Source organism: Tachyglossus aculeatus, chromosome X1 (genome assembly GCF_015852505.1).
Source record: "Tachyglossus aculeatus isolate mTacAcu1 chromosome X1, mTacAcu1.pri, whole genome shotgun sequence".
NCBI lineage: Eukaryota > Metazoa > Chordata > Mammalia > Monotremata > Tachyglossidae > Tachyglossus > Tachyglossus aculeatus.
In genome coordinates, this window is record NC_052101.1 from 21,613,795 (window position 1) to 21,635,339 (window position 21,545).

General features: G+C 52.5%; 1 protein-coding gene across 3 annotated transcripts; it reads left to right on the forward strand.

Moving 5' to 3' along the window:
* The first annotated feature begins 968 nt into the window (after nucleotides 1–968).
* On the forward strand, nucleotides 969–21,536 carry KLF11 (Kruppel like factor 11). Of its 3 annotated transcripts, none has more exons than XM_038772480.1 (4): nucleotides 969–1,007; nucleotides 8,757–9,020; nucleotides 10,682–11,597; nucleotides 18,528–21,536. In XM_038772480.1, exons 1-4 carry the CDS (start codon nucleotides 972–974, stop codon nucleotides 18,827–18,829), a joined length of 1,518 nt encoding a protein of 505 aa, XP_038628408.1. In that variant the 5' UTR covers nucleotides 969–971; the 3' UTR covers nucleotides 18,830–21,536. The 3 variants fall into 3 exon arrangements, with proteins under 3 accessions (XP_038628408.1, XP_038628409.1, XP_038628410.1); XM_038772481.1 differs by lacking the exon at nucleotides 969–1,007 and adding an exon at nucleotides 2,812–2,839; XM_038772482.1 differs by lacking the exons at nucleotides 969–1,007; nucleotides 8,757–9,020 and adding an exon at nucleotides 10,395–10,604.
* Nucleotides 21,537–21,545: the final 9 nt, after the last annotated feature.

The following is a 21,545-nucleotide window of genomic DNA, read 5'->3' on the forward strand; positions in this document are numbered from 1 at the left end:
TGAATGAATGAATTGTACTTCCCAAGCGCTCAGTCCGGTGCTCTGCACACGTTAGGCGCTCAATAAATATGAATGAATGAATGAATTGTACTTCCCCAGCGCTTAGTCCGGTGCTCTGCACACTGTAAGCGCTCAATAAATACGATTGAATGAATGAATGAGTTGTACTTCCCAAGCGCTCAGTCCGGTGCTCTGCACACGTTAGGCGCTCAATAAATATGAATGAATGAATGAATTGTACTTCCCCAGCGCTTAGTCCGGTGCTCTGCACACCGTAAGCGCTCAGTAAATACGAATGAATGAATGAATTGTACTTCCCAAGCGCTCAGTCCTGTGCTCTGCACACCGTAAGTGCTCAATAAATATGAATGAATGAATTGTACTTCCCAAGCGCTCAGTCCGGTACTCTGCACACCTTAGGTGCTCAATAAATATGAATGAATGAATGAATTGTACTTCCCCAGCGCTTAGTCCATTGCTCTGCACACAATAAGCGCTCAATCAATACGATTGAATGAATGAATGAATGAATGAATGAATGAATGACCAAGGCCTTCCCCCCGGGCCCCGAAGGGAGCCTGCCCCTTTAAGCGCGTCCCCGCGCCGGGCTCGGGGAATCCCCCGCGGCCCCGCCCCCCAACGCGCGTGCGCGCGCCGCCGCCGCCGCCGTGACCTTTCCCCTACTTTCCAGCGAGGCGGTTGGCCCCCAGGCCCCGCCCCCCCGCCCCGCGGGCGAGCACGCGGCCGCCAGGCCCCGATCACGCGGCGGGCCCCTCGCTCCCATTGGCTGAGCGCCGCGAGGGGCTCGCCGGCGATTGGCGGAGCCCCTCGGAGGGGCCCCGCCCCCCCTGGCGCCGGGCTGGGCGGGGCCTCGCGGCCGGGCAGAGGCGCGCGGGCACGTGCGCGCGCCGGCCGCGGGAGCCGCAGCGCCGGTGTGCGAGGGCCGGGACCCATGTGCCGCCGCCGCCGCCATGCACGCCTCCGCCGGCCTGGGGGACGCGTCCGCCGTGAGTCGGCCGCCTCGGCCGGGGGGGCGTCGCTTTGGGGGGTCGCGGGGCTGGGGGTGGAACCGGGTCGGGCCCCAAAGCCCCTCGTGCCGCGCCCCCGGGGGGTGTGGATGCGCGCGCAGCTTTACTTTGGCGCGCGGCCCCGGGACCCCCGACCCCTATTGGGAGCGGGGCGGCAGGTGGGGGCGCGGCGGAGGGGCGCTCGCGGCCGGAGGGGGCGGGGCTTACGTCCGACGACGCTGATTGGACGGCGCCCCGCACCCGGGAGGGGCGTGGCTTGCGTCCGGCGACGCTGATTGGACGGGACCCCCCGGGAGGGGCGGGGCTTGCGTCCGACGACGCCGATTGGACGGGACCCCGCGCCCGGGTTTTTGTTTTGTCGTCTGTCTCCCCCTTCTAGACTGCGAGCCCGTTATTGGGGAGGGACCGTCTCTATAGATTACCGACTTGTACTTCCCAAGCGCTTAGTACAGTGCTCTACACACAGTAAGCGCTCAATAAATACGATTAAATGAATGAGGGGCGTGGCTTACGTCCGGCGACGCTGATTGGACGGGACCCCCCCGGGAGGGGCGGGGCTTGCGTCCGACGACGCCGATTGGACGGGACCCCGCGCCCGGGTTTTTGTTTTGTCGTCTGTCCCCCCCTTCTAATGATAATAAGAAGAATGGCGGCATTTGTTAATCGCTTACTATGTGCAAAGCACTGTTCTAAGCGCCGGGGGGATACAAGGGTTGTCCCACGTGGGGCTCACAGTCTTCATCCCCATTTTGCAGATGAGGTCACTGAGGCTCAGAGAAGTGAAGTGACTGGCCCCAGGTCACACAGCAGACATGCGGTGGAGTCGGGATTCGAACCCATGACCTCTGACTCCAAAGCCGGGGATCTTTCCACTGAGCCACGCTGCTTCTAGACTGCGAGCCCGTTATTGGGGAGGGGCCGTCTCTATAGGTTACCGACTTGTACTTCCCAAGCGCTTGGTACAGTGTAAGCGCTCAATAACTACGATTAAATGAATGAGGGGCGTGGCTTACGCCCGGCGACGCTGATTGGACGGGACTCCGCACCCGGGAGGCGGGGGGAGGGGGCGCGGCTTTCGTCCGGCGACGCTGATTGGACGGGACCCCCCGGGAGGGGCGGGGCTTGCGTCCGACGACGCTGATTGGACGGGATCCCGCACCCGGGTTTCTGTTTTGTCGTCTGTCTCCCCCTTCTAGACCGCGAGCCCGTTATTGGGGAGGGACCGTCTCTATAGGTTACCGACGTGTACTTCCCAAGCGCCTAGTACAGTGCTCTACGTGTAGTAAGCGCTCAAGAAATACGATTAAATGAATGAAGAGCGCGTGAGGGGCGTGGCTTACGCCCGGCGACGCTGATTGGACGGGACCTCCCCCCGGGAGGGGGCGGGGCTTGCGTCCGACGACGCCGATTGGACAGGACCCCGCACCCGGGTTTTTGTTTTGTCGTCTGTCCCCCCCTTCTAATAATAATAATAATGATGGCATTTGTTAAGCGCTTACTATGAGCAAAGCACTGTTCTAAGCGCTGGGGGGATGCAAGGTGATCGGGTTGTCCCACGTGGGGCTCACAGTCTTAATCCCCATTTTGCAGATGAGGGAACTGAGGCTCAGAGAAGTGAAGTGACAGGCCCAAGGTCACACAGCGGACGTGGTGGAGTCGGGATTCGAACCCATGACCTCTGACTCCAAAGCCCGGGCTCTTTCCACTGAACCACGCTGATTCTAGACTGCGAGCCCGTTATTGGGGAGGGACCGTCTCTATATGTTGCCGGCTTGCGCTTCCCAAGCGCTTAGTACAGTGCTCGACACACAGTAAGCGTTCAATAAATACGATTAAATGAATGAGGAGCGCGGGAGGGGCGTGGCTTGCGTCCGGCGACGCTGATTGGACGGGACTCCGCACCAGGGAGGCGGGGGGAGGAGCGTGGCTTGCGTCCGGCGACGCTGATTGGACGGGACCCTCCGGGAGGGGCGGGGCCTGCGTCCGACGACGCTGATTGGACGGGACCCCGCACCCGGGTTTTTGTTTTGTCGTCTGTCACCCCCTTCTAGACTGTGAGCCCGTTATTGGGGAGGGACCGTCTCCGTAGGTTACCCACTTGTACTTCCCAAGCGCTTAGTACAGTGCTCTACACGCAGTAAGCGCTTATTAAATACGCTTAAATGAATGAGGAGCGCGGAAGGGGCGTGGCTTACGTCCGGCAACGCTGATTGGACGGGACTCCGCACCGGGAGGCGGGGGGAGGAGCGCGGGAGGGGCGTGACTTGCGTCCGACGACGCTGATTGGACGGAACCCCGCACCCGGGATTTTGTTTTGTCGTCTATCTCCCCCTTCTAGACTGTGAGCCCCTTATTGGGGAGGGGCCGTCTCTATATGTTACCGACTTGTACTTCCCAAGCGCTTAGTACAGTGCTCTACACCCAGTAAGCGCTCAATAAGTGCGATTAAATGAATGAGGGGCGTGGGACGGGCGTCTTACGTCCGGTGATGCTGATTGGACGGGACCCCCGGGGAGGGGGCGGGGCTTGCGTCCGACGATGCTGATTGGACGGGATCCCGCACCCGGGTTTCTGTTTTGTCGTCTGTCTCCCCCTTCTAGACCGCAAGCCCGTTATTGGGGAGGGACCGTCTCTATAGGTTACCGACGTGTACTTCCCAAGCGCCTAGTACAGTGCTCTACATGTAGTAAGCGCTCAATAAATACGATTAAATGAATGAAGAGCGCGTGAGGGGCGTGGTTTACGCCCGGCGACGCTGATTGGACGGGACCTCCCCCCGGGAGGGGGCGGGGCTTGCGTCCGACGACGCCGATTGGACGCGGGGTCTTGTTTTGTCGTCTGCCTCCCCCTTCTAATAATAATAATGATGGCATTGGTTAAGCGCTTACTATGTGCAAAGCACTGTTCTAAGGGCTGGGGGGGGATACAAGGTGATCGGGTTGTCCCACTTGGGGCTCACAGTCTTAATCCCCATTTTGCAGATGAGGGAACTGAGGCTCAGAGAAGTGAAGTGACTGGCCCCAGGTCACACAGCAGACATGCGGTGGAGTCGGGATTCGAACCCATGACCTCTGACTCCAAAGCCCGGGCTCTTTCCACTGAGCCACGCTGCTTCTAGACTGCGAGCCCGTTATTGGGGAGGGACCGTCTCTATATGTTGCCGGCTTGTGCTTCCCCAAGCGCTTAGTACAGTGCTCTACACACAGTAAGCGCTCAATAAATACGATTAAATGAATGAGGAGCGCGGGAGGGGCGTGGCTTGCGTCCGGCGACGCTGATTGGACGGGACTCCGCACCAGGGAGGCGGGGGGAGGAGCGTGGCTTGAGTCCGGCGACGCTGATTGGACGGGACTCCCCGGGAAGGGGTGGGGGGGGGGCTTGCGTCCGACGACGCTGATTGGACGGGACCCCGCACCCGGTTTTTGTTTTGTCGTCTGTCACCCCCTTCTAGACTGTGAGCCCGTTACTGGGTAGGGACCGTCTCTGTAGGTTACCCACTTGTACTTCCCAAGCGCTTAGTACAGTACTCTACACACAGTAAGCGCTCAAGAAATACGATTAAATGAATGAAGAGCGCGGGAGGGGCGTGGCTTACGTCCGGCGACGCTGATTGGACGTAACATTGCACCCGGGTTTCTGTTTTGTGGTCTGTCTCCCCCTTCTAGACTGCGAGCCCGTTATTGGGGAGGGGCCGTCTCTATAGGTTACCGACTTGTACTTCCCAAGCGCTTAGTACAGTGCTCTACACACAGTAAGCGCTCAATAAGTACGATTAAATGAATGAGGGGCGTGGGAGGGGCGTCTACGTCCGGTGATGCTGATTGGACGGGACCCCCGGGGAGGGGGCGGGGCTTGCGTCCGACGACGCCGATTGGACGGGACCCCGCACCCGGGTTTCTGTTTTGTCGTCTGTCTCCCCCTTCTAGACCGCAAGCCCGTTATTGGGGAGGGGCCGTCTCTATATGTTGCCGACGTGTACTTCCCAAGCGCCTAGTACAGTGCTCTACGTGTAGTAAGCGCTCAATAAGTACGATTAAATGAATGAAGAGCGCGTGAGGGCCGTGGCTTACGTCCGGCGACGCTGATTGGACGGGACCTCCCCCGGGAGGGGGCGGGGCTTGTGTCCGGCGACGCTGATTGGACGGAACCCTGCACCCGAATTTTTGTTTTGTCGTCTGTCTCCCCCTTCCACTAATAATAATGGTATTTATTAAGCGCTTACTATTTGGAAAGCACTGTTCTAAGCGCTGGGGAGGTTACAAGGTGATCAGGTTGTCCCACGGGGGGCTTACAGTCTTAATCCCCATTTTACAGATGAGGGAAGTGAGGCCCAGGGAAGTGAAGTGACTTGCCCAAAGTCACACAGCTGACAATTGGCAGAGCCGGGATTTGAATCCATGACCTCTGACTCCAAAGCCTGTGCTCTTTCCATTGAGCCACGCTGCTTTCTAGACTGCAAGCCTGTTATTGGGGAGGGACCATCTCTATATGTTGCCGACTTGTACTTCCCAAGCGCTTAATACAGTGCTGTACATACAGTAAGTGCTCAATAAATACCATTAAATGAATGAGGAGCGCGGGAGGGGCGTGGCTTACGTCCGACGACGTTGATTGGACGGGACTCCGCACCCGGGAGGCGGGGGGAGGGGCGCGGGAGGGGGCGTGGCTTGCATCCGGCGACGCTGATTGGACGGAACCCCGCACCCGGGTGTTTGTTTTCTTGTCTGTCAGTCAATCAATCAATCAATCATCAATCAATCGTATTTATTGAGCACTTACTGTGTGCAGAGCACTGTACTAAGCGCTTGGGAAGTACAAGTTGGGAATATACAGAGACGGTCCCTACCCAACAGTGGGCTCACAGTCTAGAAGGGGGAGACAGGCAACAAAACAAAACATACTAACAAAATAAAATAAATAGAATAAAAATGTATAAGTGAAATAAATAGAGTAATAAATATGTACAAACATATACATATATACAGGTGCTGTGGGTAAGGGAACGAGGTAAGGCAGTGGGAATGGAGGGGGGAGGAGGGGGAGGAAGGAGGAGGCTCAGTCTGGGAAGGCCTCCTGGAGGAGGTGAGCTCTCAGCAGGGCCTTGAAGGGAGGAAGAGAGCTAGCTTGGCGGATGGGCAGAGGGAGGGCATTCCAGGCCCGGGGGATGACGTGGGCCGGGGGTCGATGGCGGGACAGGCGAGAACGAGGTACGGTGAGGAGATCAGCGGTGGAGGAGCGGAGGGTGCGGACTGGGCTGGAGAAGGAGAGAAGGGAGATGAGGTAGGAGGGGCGAGGTGAGGGACAGCCTTGAAGCCAGGGTGGGGAGTTTCTGCCTGATGCGCAGATTGACTGGTAGCCACTGGAGATTTTTGAGGAGGGGAGTAACATGCCCAGAGCGTTTCTGGACAAAGACAATCCGGGCAGCAGCATGAAGTACGGATTGAAGTGGGGAGAGACACGAGGATGGGAGATCAGAGAGAAGGCTGATGCGGTAGTCCAGACGGGATAGGATGAGAGCTTGAACGAGCAGGGTAGCGGTTTGAATGGAGAGGAAAGGGCGGATCTTGGCAATGTTGTGGAGCTGAGACCTGCAGGTGTTGGTGACGGCTTGGATGTGAGGGGTGAATGAGAGAGCGGAGTCGAGGATGACACCAAGGTTGCGGGCTTGTGAGACGGGAAGGATGGTAGTGCCGTCAACAGAGATGGGAAAGTCAGGGAGAGGGCAGGGTTTGGGAGGGAAGACACATTCACACGGGATGGTGTGAATGTGATTATTTGGGTGATGAATGTGATTGTTTGGGTGGGGGCTTAATACAAAAATGTGCAACTGAGCCTGGCAGAAAAAAAGAGGAAGTAGTATGGCACTCAGCGCAGCTATTGTCGCGTAAGGTGCTTGGCACTCGGTTTACATTTCCAGTGTTGATCAATCAGTCAATAAATGGCTTTTACCGAGCACTTACAGAGTACTGTACTAAGCACTTGGAAGCATATAATACAATAGCATTGGTAGATGTAATCCCTGCTCACGAGAGGGAGACAGACAGTTGTATTGCAGTCTCCCAGGTGCTTAGTACAGTGCTCTGCACACTGAGCATTCAGTAAGTGTGACTGATTAATAGGTGGGGAAATGACAGGATATAAGGATATGTACAATCCATTAATAATACTGAGTGCTTACTGTGTTCAGAGCACCGTATTGAGAGCCTGGGATAGTACAATAAAATAGAGTTTGTAAACACATTCCCGGCCCACAAAGAGCTCACGGTCTAGAAGAGGGAGACGGACATTGAAATGTATAAATTATGGATACGGACGTAAGTGCTGTGGGACTGAGAGTAGGTGAATATTAACTAATTAAAACGTGCAGATCCAAGTGCATAGGCAGTGCAATAGGGAGAGGGAGTAGGAGAAAAGATGGCTTAATTAGGGGAGGCCTCTTGGAGGAAATGAGATTTTAAAAATGCCGTGAAGGAGAGTGGTGGTTGGTCATATATGACGGGAGAGAGGGACTTCCAAGCCAGAGGGAGGATGTGGGCAAAGGGTTGACAGCGAAATAGATGAGACTGAGGTGCAGGGAGCAGGATGGCGTTAAAGGAACATTGTGTGGGTTGAGTTGTAGGACATCAGGAAAGTAAGAGAGGAAGGGGGAGGCTAATTGAGTGTTTTAAAGCTGGGGGAGACCCACCCAAACTGAAAATGTACAGTGAGTAAGAAGATAAAAGTGAGAAGTATCTGCCACTTGTCAGCTGTGTGACTTTGGGCAAGTCTGTGCCTCAGTTACGTCATCGGGGATTAAGACTGTGAGCCCCATGTGGGACAACCTGATTACCTTGTATCTCCCCCAGCGCTTAGAACAGTGCTTGACACATAGTAAGCGCTTAACAAATACCAAAATTATTATGATTATTAAGTACAGAAGCAGCGTGGCCTAATGGATAGAGCTCAGGCCTGGAAGTCCGAAGGACCTGGATTCTAATCCCGGCTCCGCCACATGTCTGCTGTGTGACCTTGGGTTGAGTCACTTCACTTCTCTGGGCCTCAGTTGCTTCGTCTGTAAAATGGAGATTAAAAGGGCGAGCCCCGTGTGGGACAGGGAGTGTGTCCCACCTGATTAGCGTGTATCCACCCCAGTGCTTAGAATAGTGCTTGGCACACAGTAAGCGCTTAACAGGTACCATTATTATTCTAATTATTAGGCCACGCCGCCTTGTGTCCGTCCAGTTCTAATTAATATGGTTATTATTCTAATTAGTTGCTCGAAACACACTCCTGGATCCCTCCGTCCTAGCTAGAAACACCTCGTGGAAGCGTGCATTCTGGCAGATCTGAGTGCCGCTATCCTCTCTTGGCCGTTTCCCCAAAAGTCCCAGATCCCCACCAGTTTTAGCGATGTGGCCGCCGGAGTGATGTCACGTTGTCTTCTCTGCAGTTGGGGATTAATCATTTCCCCGGGAAAGCCTAATCATCAAACCCTCTCGTAGGAATCATGTGGCAATTCCTTTCCATCGAGATCTTCGTGTTTACTCCCTTTCCGGAACCCAAGTTAAAAATACAAAACAGACTCCCCGTTTGGAAAGATGACACATACTGCAAAAGCGAAGTATTCCCCGAATTGGTCTGGGGTTTGCGTGTAGCGGGTGAGCGGGTGGGTCTGCGCAGTCCGAGCGCCTCTTGGTTTTGTCACAGGCTGACGGGGGCGAGGGGATCATAATCTCTGATTGTCTTTAGGCTGACATCATGGACATATGTGAGTCCATCCTGGAACGGAAACGGCATGACAGCGAAAGGTCGACATGCAGCGTCTTGGAGCAGAATGACATCGAAGCCGTCGAGGCCCTCGTCTGCATGAGCTCTTGGGGTCGGAGATCCCAGAAAGGTGACCCGTTAAAGATCAGGCCCCTTACACCCGTCTCGGATTCTGGGGACTTGACGATGCACGGTGACGCAGCTGCTCCTGAGTTCCCAAAGGACTTCCATTCTCTGTCAACCCTGGTAAGGAGGAAGGCGGAAAACGAATGCTTAAAATTGCCCTGTTGACCCCCCACCGGATATATTTCTGTCTCTGCATCAAGTCCATCCGGGAGTGTCGTCACTTCCTTTTTGCTCACCCAGTGTCTGACTGGGAAAAGTGGGGTTTTGTCCCGAGGCGGGCTTGGCTTTCAGATCTCCAAACTATCTTCCATTTTATGTGGAAAATTGGCCTCCACGTGTTTAGAGCATCAGAAGCTTGGGCGTGAATCTGGGCAGGGCAGAAATTCATTCATTCATTCATTCAGTCGTATTTATTGAGTGCTTACTGTGTGCAGAGCACCGTACTAAGCGCTTGGGAAGTACAAGTTGGCAACATATAGAGACGGTCCTTACCCAACAGCGGGCTCACAGTCTAGAAATGACTCCTGGCCCGGGTGGCGAGCTTTCTGGTATGTCACAGGGGGTCTCCTGAGGAGCCCAGGAAATGGAGAGCTTCCCCTTAAAGGGGGCTTAGTCGGCTTCAGGTGGAAGGCACCCCGTGAAAATGAAGCAGGGGGTTGAAATGCAAAGCCGTCCCTGTACTCTGAACATCCACCCCTGTGCGCCTTTCCTTTGCAGCAGTCTTACGGTGTTGATGTTAGGGGAGGGAGGGTGTTGTTCTTAATAGTTTTTCAAGCGAGGATAAGTGAGCCTTGGAGGTGTTGTTGGTATGGTTTTTTTGTTTGTGTTTTTTACGGCATCTGTTCGGTGCTTATTTTGTGCTAGGCACTGTACCAAGCGCTGGGGTAGATACGAGTTACTTGGGTTGGACACAGTCCACGCCCTCCAGTCCTCAGTCCCCTTTTTACAAATGAGGAAACCGAGCCAAAGGAAAGTCGTGACGTGTTGAAGGTCGCAGAGCAGACAAGTAGCAGGGCCGGGATTAGAACCCAGGACCTTCTGTCTTCCGGGCCTGTGCGCTACCCACTGGGCCACGCTGCTGCTCGGCTCCAAACTCGGGCTTGTGCCCAAAAGGGAGATCTGAACTAGGGTAGTTGATTTGGACTGCTGCGGCGGGTAGGAAGTCTAGACGAAGCCACCGTGGCGGCGTCAAAGGGAGAAGGGAAATGCCACTGGGCAGTCGAACGTCTCATCGCTCTGAGGGTCGTGGAAATATTGGGGTCGATCCATCTCTGGGATGCGGGCCTGCTTTAGCCGTAGGTCATCACCAATCGTATTTATTGAGCACTTACTGTGTGCAAAGGCCCGCCGTGGCTAGCATCCCCTTATCGGCTCAGAGAGGCTAAAAATAACCCTAACCGGCCGGAGGAGGGAAGGAGGCAGAAACTGGATTCCTCTTCCTCGGCCCTTCCGGAACCTGGTGACCTCACAATCCCCCCGCAACCGCCAGAGATCCAGTGGAAATAATGGAGGGCGCCAAGGCAGAATAAGCAACTGAAAGCCCCTCTGGTCGTGCTCAGTGCAGGGCAGCGATGGATAACAAATAGCCCGCGTGTTGTCATCTCACCGGAGCCCGTCCGAGAACCAGAAAGCATCGAGAGGATAATCCTAGAAGGAGAAGCCTGGTTTCTCTTTGGCACCGTTCTGTACAACCCCAGGGCACGTGTAAGTCCGATGCCGGTGGGGCTTCGGAGCTCGCCACTCGCCCTCCGTTGATTTCTTTTTTTCTTCCTCCTTCTCAGTGCATGACTCCTCCTCACAGCCCAGATTTCGTGGAGCCGTCGGCCGCCCCGCTCCCGTCCCACCAAGTGACTTATTCCAGAATGAGGACGGCCCCGGCCCGGCCGGCCGCCTCGGCCGGGGACCCCGCCCCGGCCCAGGTCCCCCGGTCCCCGGGCGCGGGGACGGAGAAGCCCCGCCGGGCCATGGCGACCAGCGTCATCCGCCACACGGGAGCCGGCTCGGCCCGGCGCCGGACCGGGAGCCCTTCGGGGGGACTCCCGCGGGCCGGGGAGACGGGAGGCCGGGGCTCGGGGCGGCCCGGGGAGCCGCGGGCCGCGCCGCCCGCGGACGATTTAACCGGGGAGCCCCCCGCGGCCCGCCGGCCCCGCTTGCACGCCTCCGAGCCCCCCGACAAAGGGCGGCGGGCGTCCTGGCCCGCCGCGGCCCCGCAGGCTTCCCCGCCGAAGGATCGCGATGGCGACTTGCCCCGGAAAGCCGCCCCTCGCGTTTCCGTCCCCAGCCCCCCCGTGCTGTGCCAGATGTTCCCCGTGAACGGACAAGGCGGGGTGATTTCGGCTTTCCTGAAGCCCCCGCCCCAGGCGGGCCCGGTGGCCGTGAAGCCCATTTTACCCCAGGCTACTCCAGTGTCGCAGCCCCTCCTCGTCGGGGCCCCGATGCCTCAGGGAACCGTGATGCTAGTCCTTCCCCAGGCTGCCGTCGCGCAGCCGCCCCCGGCCTGCCAGCCCGGCGTCGTGACCGTCGGGAGCACCAAACTACTGCCTCTTGCCCCTGCTCCGGTGTTCATTACCTCCGGCCCGAACTCTGCCCCTCAGATGGACTTCTCCAGGAGGAGGAACTACGTGTGCAACTTTCCGGGCTGCAGGAAAACGTACTTCAAGAGTTCTCACCTCAAGGCCCATCTTCGCACACACACTGGTGAGCGTGGGAAGGGGCGAAGTGGGACGTCGCCAGATCTGGAGGTTTGGGGTTTGGGGCGGGGAGGGGAGAGGAAGAGTGGGAGGGAATAGTTGGGAAGTGGAGGAATTTTGCCCCTTGATTCAAGCAAGAGCGGTATCAACTTAGCCGGTGTCACGCAATCTGTTGCCACCACAAGGTAACGCACAAACTTCACTTTCTCCACGTTTCTCGGCACCGAGCTTAATCAGTTTTAGATTCCAAAAAGATATTTTGACAAGGTCTACGATCAGAAGTTCGCTTGCAGTGAAATAGCCTTCGTTGAAATACCTTAAAGAAGCCTTCATCGGCAGTAGCAAACAGGAAGGGGAATAAAGGAAAGCCCATTTTGGTTCATTGCTAAAGTAGAGCAACCTTTAGAAAAAGATCCTTGACATTTAGATCTGATAACAGGAAGAAAGATGAACTGAAACCATTGCAACACGATGAAATGACGAGGTTTCCCTTTGTCTAGGAGAGTAGTCACCTGTCGTAGCAGGGGACTAGATTCATTGATGACCTCTTGGACCTTTTCTGAACCCTTTGAAGCTATAACTCTGTAATATAATTCCGTGACTCCGAGGCCTGGGCTCCGTACACTAGGCCATGCTGCTTCTCCAACTATCGACCCATCTTCCCCGAGCCCCCCATTCCCAATTTTGTCCCCTCCATTTCCCATTTTGTCCCCCCAATTTCCCAATTTTGTAGTAACAAGGGGCATTGCGGGGACACGACACCTGTAGCTAGGAGGGCTGCCTGCGTGTGCTACTGTTCTACTCTATACGGGGCATTTCCAAACTAACAGCAGTTGCTTCCTTAATAATAATAATAATGATGGCATTTGTTAAGCACTTACTATGTGCAAAGCACTGTTCTGAGCACTGGGGAGGATCCAAGGGGATCAGATTGTCCCACGTGGGGCTCACAGCCTTCATCCCCATTTTACTGACGAGGTTACTGAGGCCCAGAGAAGTTAATCAATCCATCAATCAATCAATCGTATTTATTGAGCGCTTACTGTGTGCAGAGCACTGTACTAAGCGCTTGGGAAGTACAAGTTGGCAACATATAGAGACAGTCCCTACCCAACAGTGGGCTAAGTGCTTCCTTAATAATAATAATAATGATGGCATTTGTTAAGCACTTACTATGTGCAAAGCAGTGTTCTGAGCGCTGGGGAGGATCCAAGGGGATCAGATTGTCCCACGTGGGGCTCACAGCCTTCATCCCCATTTTACAGACGAGGTAACTGAGGCCCAGAGAAGTTAATCAATCAATCAATCAATCGTATTTATTGAGCGCTGACTGTGTGCAGAGCTCTGTACTAAGCGCTTGGGAAGTACAAGTTGGCAACATATAGAGACAGTCCCTACCCAACAGTGGGCTAAGTGCTTCCTTAATAATAATGATGGCATTTGTTAAGCACTTACTGTGTGCAAAGCACTGTTCTGAGCGCTGGGGAGGATCCAAGGGGATCAGATTGTCCCACGGGGGGCTCACAGCCTTCCTCCCCATTTTACAGATGAGGTAACTGAGGCCCAGAGAAGTTAAGTGACTTACCCAGAGTCACACAGCTGACAACTGGCGGAGCCGGGATGGGAACCCACGGCCTCCGACTCCCAAGCCCGGGCTCTTTCCACTGAGCCACACGAGAGCCGTCGGAGGCGATGGCAGATTGGAGTTTGGCTAAGACTATCCAGGGCCCGGGATGTTTTGACCCTGGGGGCGGGTCCTGAGAGAGGATGGCGGGGTTGACCCGTCGCTCCTCCTCTCGCCAACGTGACCCCGGGGGTCCTCGTTGGCTCCAGAGTGCCTCACCTACCCTCTGGCCCGTGGTTGCCGCACAGCCATCCCTCCACTCCTTTGCCCTCTTCCTCCAGCAGCAGCAGCAGCAGCAGCACCACTGGGAGGCTGGAGCCTTGGTTGGAGGGGGCAAGGCGGGAGAGAGCGGACCGCTGGCCCGGCGCCATCAGTGGTGGCAGTGCCAATCAATCAATCGTATTTATTTAAACTCCTCACCCTGGGCTTCCAGGCTGTCCATCCCCTCGCCCCCTCCTACCTCACCTCCCTTCTCTCCTTCTCCAGCCCAGCCCGCACCCTCCGCTCCTCCGCCGCTGATCTCTTCACCGTACCTCGCTCTCGCCTGTCCCGCCATCGACCCCCGGCCCACGTCATCCCCCGGGCCTGGAATGCCCTCCCTCTGCCCCTCCGCCAAGCTAGCTCTCTTCCTCCCTTCAAGGCCCTGCTGAGAGCTCACCTCCTCCAGGAGGCCTTCCCACACTGAGCCCCTTCCTTCCTCTCCCCCTCGTCCCCCTCTCCATCCCCCCCATCTTACCTCCTTCCCTTCCCCACAGCACCTGTATATATGGATATATGTTTGTACATATTTATTACTCTATTTATTTATTTTGTTTGTACATATCTATTCTATTTATTTTATTTTGTTAGTATGTTTGGTTTTGTTCTCTGTCTCCCCCTTTTAGACTGTGAGCCCACTGTTGGGTAGGGACTGTCTCTATATGTTGCCAATTTGTACTTCCCAAGCGCTTAGTCCAGTGCTCTGCACATAGTAAGCGCTCAATAAATACGATTGATGATGATGATGATTTATTGAGCGCTTACTGCGTGCAGAGCACTGGACTAAGCGCTTGCGAAGGACAAGCTGGCAACATAGAGAGACGGTCCCCACCCAACAGCGGGCTCACAGAGCGGCTGGGACCCAGGAGATCCAAGCACCTGCTTTGCCGCCGCCTCCCGAAGAGCCTCTTCCGTCCGGGGTAGCGTGCAGGAGGGGAGCGTTATACGAGAGCTGGGGACGCTGGGGTCACAGCGGAAGAAAGAGCCCGGGCTTGGGAGCCGGGAGGATCTGGGTTCTAATTCCGTCCCCACCACCGGTCTGCCGTGTGACCTCGAGCGAGTCGCTTCACTCCTCTGGGCTTCAGTCCCCTCCTCTGGACCGGGGGGATTCGATGCCTCTTCTCCCTCCTACCTCGACTGGGAGCCCCCCGTGGGACCTGATTATGTCATATCTACCTCAGTGCCTAATGCAGTGCTAGACTGGGAGCCCGCTTAGTACAGTGCTTTGCACACAGTAAGCACTCAATAAATACGAATGAATGAATGAATGACAAATACCACAATTATTACTAGTGCAGATTCCTATCGCTTGTAAATCAATCAATCAATCAATCAATCAATCGTATTTATTGAGCGCTTACTATGTGCAGGGCACTGTACTAAGCGCTTGGGAAGTACAAATTGGCAACACATAGAGACAGTCCCTACCCAACAGTGGGCTCACAGTCTAAAAGGGGGAGACAGAGAACAGAACCAAACATACCAACAAAATAAAATAAATAGGATAGAAATGTACAAGCAAAATAAATAAATAAATAGAGTAATAAATATGTGTAAATAATAATAATATATTATTGTAAATAATAGCTGTTGGCCGGTGTATTTTCCAGAGGAAACTGCCGCCAATTTTGAGGCGGATGTTAAGTTCCAAGTTGACCCGAGCAAGCACGCCGCTTTTGATCCCGGAGCGGGACCCTTGATTTTATTCTGTTCCGATTGACAGGTGGCATTTAACACTCTTTGACCCAGGCACGATCTTCTCATCACCCTGCTGTCCCGGGTGATTTTGCGGCAGAGGTGTAGGCGTTCAGGCCAGAGGGAGGGATGTGGGGTGAGGAGAACAGTGTGGTCTAGTAGATAGAACCCCGGCTTGGGAGTCGGAAGGACCTCCGTTCAATCCCTGCTGCGCGACCTTGGGCAAATCACTTTATCTCTCGGTGCCTCAGTTCCCTCGTCTGGAAAATGAGGATTAAGACCGTGAGCCCCATGTGGGACACGGACTGTATCCAACCTGATTATCGTGCATCTACCCCAGCGCTTAGTACAGGGCTTGGCACATGGTAAGTGCTTTAATGCCATTTTGAAAAAATAGGGTTGACTTCTGGAAGAATTCTAAACTATCGGGCATTGGTTTAACCTGCGTAAAGTAGCTCATTAAAAACAGCTCCTTTTTGTAAAAGGACCAAGGGCGGATGTGAAAATATTATCTTCCCTAAAAATCTTGCCTTGGAGAGACTGTGCACTCCTGTTCTTTAGCCAAGATGGCCTGTGATTGTACTGGTGGATGTAAAAATTGATGGAAAAGATATGTATATTTAAGGGGACAGCTATTCTAAAATCTCCAGCCTGGCTGTGGTACTTGTTAACTGCTTACTACGTGCCAACCACTGTAATAAGCGCCGGGGTAGATAAAAAATAATCAGGTTGGACACAGCCCTCCTCACACAGCGAAGTAGGAGGGTGTAGGATTTAATCCCCATTTTGGAGATGAGGAAACAGGCACAGAGAAATTAAGTGACTTGCCCTGGGTCACACAGCAAACAAGTGAGTGGTGTGACCTGGGGTTGGAACCCAGTACTCTCAGGCCCGAGCGCCTTCCATTAGATCACGCTGCTTCTCTAAGATCAATCAACGGTGTTTATTGAGCGCCTACTTTGTGAGAGCGTGGAACCGTTCTCTGCCCACAATGAGCTTACAGTCTAGAGGGTGTAGGAGAGGGCCTCTGTGCCATCACTTACCAAAAATCCTAAAGGAGCTGAGTAATATCCCTTAAAACTCTGACTCCTGGAGTTAGAAACCTTGCCCTCGGAGTCTCAGTTTATTCGGTACCAAATACAAAGCCAGTGCTGAACCCGGGTGGGAACAAACTGCAGGAAGATGTCGTCAGGTTGAGCGAGAGCCCCCCACCCTAAAAGGCAGCCGAGCTTCAGGGGATGCAAGAGCAAGGCAGAAACCATCCAAACGTCAGCTCCCTGATGGCGGGGTTGAAGTTCTCTCGGTCACAGTGGAGGAAGGAGAACCAGGGGGTCATCATCGACTGGTCTTTCAATTTGGGGGCGGGAGGTGAAAGGTCAACCAATCCATCCCTGGTATCTATTGAGTGCTTTCTGTGTGCAGGGGACTGTACTAAAAATCTTGGGAGAGTACGATAGAACAGATTTGGTAGGCACGTTCCCTGCCCACAGTGATGATAGTGATAATCCACCTTCTCCTCCTCCTCCCTCTTGTCCTCCTTTCTCATCCTCCTCCTCCTTCTCTTCTTCCCCTCCTCCTCCTTTTTCCTCTCCTTTCCTCCTCTTCCTCCTCCTTCCTTATCTTCATCTCCTTCTCTTCCTCCTCTCCTCTTTTCCTCCTTCCTCTTACTTCTCATCCTCCACCTTGTTTCTCTTCCTCCTCCTTCCAGTTCTTCTCCTCCTCCTCCTTCTTTCTCCTCCTATTTCTCCTCCTCTTACTTCTCATCCTCCTCCTTGTTTCTCTTCCTCCTCCTTCCACTTCTTCTCCTCCTCCTCCTCCTTTCTCCTCCTACTTCTCCTCCTCCTCCTCTCTTCTCCTCTGCCTCCTTCTTCTCTTCTTCTCCTCCTCCTCCTTCTCTCTGTTTCTCCCCTTCTAGACCGTGAGCCCACTGTTGGGTAGGGACCGTCTCTATGTGTTGCCAACTTGTACTTCCCAAGCGCTTAGTACAGTGCTCTGCACACAGTAAGCACTCAATAAATACAGTTGATTGATTGATAACACAATAATTATTATTGTGGTACTTGAGTGCTTACAATATGCCAAGCACTGTTCTGAGGTAGGGAGGGAGCTTGGTTAGAGCGAGAGGGTGGGAAGGAGAACTGACCAAGGTGGGGAACAAAGCAAAACGTTCACGATCCTTCAGCTGGACAGTCAAGGGCTGAGCAGGGGACGATTGCGGAGGGGGTGGAAGGGACAAACTGAGAATTGTTGTTCATGGAATATGGCAGCAACGGGGTGACGGGAAACCCAGTGAAGCAGGGCCAAGGCGAAGCCAAAGGAATCTCTTCACACACCCCGTGCTCAACGTGTAGAATTCGTTGCCCTGCGGTGGGCTGAAAGCATCAGCTAGTTTATGAGGGGTTGGGCCCTCTCCGGGAAGAAAAGCAGAAAAGCACGGACTTTGGGGTTCAAATCCCGGCTCCACCAGTTGTCAGCTGTGTGACTTTGGGCTAGTCACTTCACTTCTCTGGGCCTCAGTTACCTCATCTGTAAAGGGGATCAAGACTGTGAGCCCCCCGTGGGGCAATCTGATCACTTTGTACCTCCCCAGCGCCTAGAACAGAGAAGCAGCGCGGCTCAGTGGAAAAGAGCCCGGGCTTTGGCGTCAGAGGTCGTGGGTTCATACCCCAGCTCCACCAATTGTCAGCTGTGTGACTTCGGGCAAGTCACTTCTCTGTGCCTCAGTTACCTCATCTGTAAAATGGGGATTAAGACTGTGAGCCCCACGTGGGCCACCTGATCACCTTGTAACCTCCCCAGCGCTTAGAACAGTGCTTTGCACATAGTAAGCGCTTAATAAATGCCATCATTATTATTATTATTATTTGCACATAGTAAGTGCTTAATAAATGACATCATTATTAGTATTAGTATTATTATTAATATTAAGAAAGGTTCAAAGTGGGACTGTTGAGGAAAAGTCCGAGCTGGAGAGGGCAGATGTTAGGGAAGCTAAGTACTTTCCCAAGTGCTTAGTTCACGTGCTCAATAAATGGTAGTGCAGTGCTCTGCACACAGTAAGCGCTCAATAAATGCGATTGATTGATTAGTTCACGTGCTCAATAAATGAATGCGAGTGGATGAATGAGTGAGATGGTCCTTTCTTAAACCGAGGATGGTTGTCCTGGCGGCCGTAACCACCCCGCGGAGTCTGTCCAAGTATCCTGCCCGTTGCTACCGGTGGAGACAGGACACCGACCGGGATGGTCCGTCGGACCAACGCAGCGATGGCGTCACTCGTGCTCAGAAATGACGACGCGTCAGACGGAACTCGAGTTCTCAAATGTCTTTTTTTTTGTTTCTTCTCTTCCCCTCCCCCAGGAGAAAAACCCTTCAACTGCAGCTGGGATGGCTGTGAGAAAAAATTCGCCCGCTCCGACGAACTCTCTCGCCACCGCAGAACTCACACAGGAGAGAAGAAATTTGTGTGCCCGGTGTGCGGCCGCCGCTTCATGCGCAGCGATCACTTGACGAAGCACACCCGGCGTCACATGACCACGAAGAAAATCCCCAGCTGGCAAGCGGAGCTCTGCAAAATGAACCGAATCACGTCATCGGAGAAAGCCGGCAACGTTAGGGAGACGTTGGGATCTCCGGGATCACCTGGGCCGGCTTCCGTTTAAAAGGCCATTTAGGAGACAATCCTGAGCTGGGGAAAAAGCCCTCTCCAGCAAGCGATACTTTTGTAATGACTAAATACAGAATTTCCCTCCCCGGTCTTTTGGTTTAGTTTTGTTTATCTGTTGTATTGAAAGCATGTTCACGCTTTTTCCCCCCCCACCTTTAGTGGGGGCGGCCCTGTTCAATGACAGTCCTCATTTGAGGCTTTTTAAAAAAAAAATTTTTAAGGACAAAAGAAACACAAAAAAAGGGTCAATCTGCATCACCAGCATGAAACCAATCGAAACTGTAGGAGAAGTATAATTCAGGCAATAAGGTTTACAAGAAGCGACTCAGACTTTGCATTCGTGTTACAGAAAATTCAACAGGGTGACTAGTTTTCCTAGTGATGTTTTCTACAAAAAGGTTTTTATCGCAGGGGGCCTTCGCAGTTTCTAGATAGTGAATTTGAAGCCAGTGGAAAGCATTTTATAAGTGATTAGCCAACTTGAAACATCCGCCAGCAAAAATAAATGTTCCTCATCAAACTTTTTAAGCCCAGTCATTTTTTAAACTCGTAGCAGTTGAACAAGGGCCTTTGAAAGGAGGGGGAAAAAGTGCGGTGAACATTTTCATAAAGTTCCAAAAGTCAAATCGTGTCGTTTAATACAAATCTCCTCAGCTCCGGTGTATTCGAGGCTAGGGTGTCGAAGGCTGAAATTTTGGAGAACCAGGCCCTGGAAAGCATATGCACAAACCCAGAGTGACTTGTGAAAAATGTTGCATAACGTGTTTTCGTTCTCATCCAAAGGGGAAAATTAGCCGAAAACTTAACAACGACAACAGAAAGATCTGGCCGGTGACCAGGAAACTGTTGCGTGTTGCTTGACATGCAGAAGTTAGTGTTGTTTAAGGACATGGGTTTTTATCTTCTGGATTGAAAATGATCTTTTTTACTGCTTTTATTACTCAGTGTCCAGTAGTGAACAGTAGGTTTCCATTCACCAGAACACCAAAAAATGTGAAGTTAGGACATGTTCAAAAAACACCACTCCTCTCGAAAGTCTTTCGTTGTGGCCTTATACTATATAGTACGTTGTATGTAGACTTATCTCCTCCAGTAAATGGAAGTGTCCAACTAGCTGAATGAACTTTTCTTTCACCAAAGTATAGTGCATCTAAAGTGAAACACGGAAAGTGTGCAAACTAACAGATTTTTTTTTTCCCGCCACCCCTTCGCTGTTTGAGTTGGAAGAAAAACCCAGAAACCACTATCTTGGTAATCATTTTGGTTTTCAGGGGTTATTCTTCTAACAAGCAGAGAAAACTATTTCAAGGGGGAGGGAAAAGGTATTGTTTTCTTTCTTTCCAGTCCGTGAAAATACCCGCCCTGTTGCCAAAGGATTCCGTTCCTTAATTACCATTGAATTTTGGGTTGTGTTGAGCACTGCTCAACAGCTCCGGAATACAGAATGCATAATAGGGAATGCACTGTATGTTGCACTACTTTTCTGTATGACTCCTTGTTTTCTTGTGCAGTATATATATATATATATATATATCTAGATTTTTATGTCTTGAATATAGGTATTGGCAGTTTACCTTTATAAAAAAAATTCCGATAAATTGAAATGTTGAACTTGATGTACTGAGTGTTTGTGGCTAGCATATCGTATCCACGTTTTTTATTCTTTCATTTGATACTTATGGAACTCCCCTGCCCTGTCACCGTGTCATTTGCTATGTAGTCTACGTGTAAGTGGTCATGTATTTAGAAGGGAGTTCTTGGAAGCTCCTATTTTGCTAAAAGGTACGCTTCCCCAGTGCCGTATCGACACCCAGATGGTATCAGACCGTTGGCCCAGAATTAGGACGTGGCGGGGTGGGGTGCTTTTATCCCCCTTTTCCCTCACCTTCTACTCCATCAACAACAAACCTTCTTATGACTGCGTGAAATATGCAGACCCCAAATCTAGGGATCTCAGTTGCTTTAACATACAAAAATGTATTCATGGTTGTGTTAGTCACACTATGACTTCCAGGTGAGCAGAGATCTTTTGGACACATAACGTTTTCACATATTGCCCCCGATCCCTGACAGTTTCGAATGAAACTGGCAGTTCCAGGAGAAAAAAAAAAATGAATGGCAGTTCCAGGAAAAAAAGAAAAATTGTGCTGATAATTGTTTCCATTGCAGACCCCAAATGTGCAGACCCCAAATCTAGGGATCTCAGTTGCTTTACATACAAAAATGTATTCATGGTTGTGTTGTCACGCTATGACTTCCAGGTGAGAAAAGATCTTTTGTATACATAACATTTTCACATATTGCCCCCGATCCCTGACAGTTTCGAATGAAACTGGCAGTTCCAGGAAAAAAAAAAATTGTGCGGATAATTGTTTCTATTAAGGCATAGATTTCTCTCTAGAGATTCTTCGCTTTTAAAGGTAAGGCTTTCTTTTTTCAGATTGGGGAAAGAGAAAGGTTGCCTAAAGGAAGAGCCAGAGCACTTTCACTTTTCATGTCTGACTCCCTCTGAAGTCTCTCGGTGTCCTGGTTTAAGCGTATAAGGCAAACTTCCCCAGTGCACTTTATCGCCTGAGCAGTCGTGCTTGATCTTTTTACTCTAAGTAGTTCCAAGAAGAAATTTTTTGGATGTTTCATAATTCCGTTTTTTGTAACGAATTTTTCAATGTAATATTTAATAAAAACCGTAATCCTCCTTTGAATCGTAAATC

Excerpts from the sequence above, each read along its gene's own strand:
- KLF11 (XM_038772480.1), top strand. The coding sequence starts at position 972 with ATGCACGCCTCCGCCGGCCTGGGGGACGCGTCCGCC. Across the intron at positions 9,021-10,681 it reads TCCATTCTCTGTCAACCCTG|TGCATGACTCCTCCTCACAG; the intron begins GTAAGGAGGAAG and ends CCTCCTTCTCAG. Across the intron at positions 11,598-18,527 it reads CCATCTTCGCACACACACTG|GAGAAAAACCCTTCAACTGC; the intron begins GTGAGCGTGGGA and ends CCCCTCCCCCAG.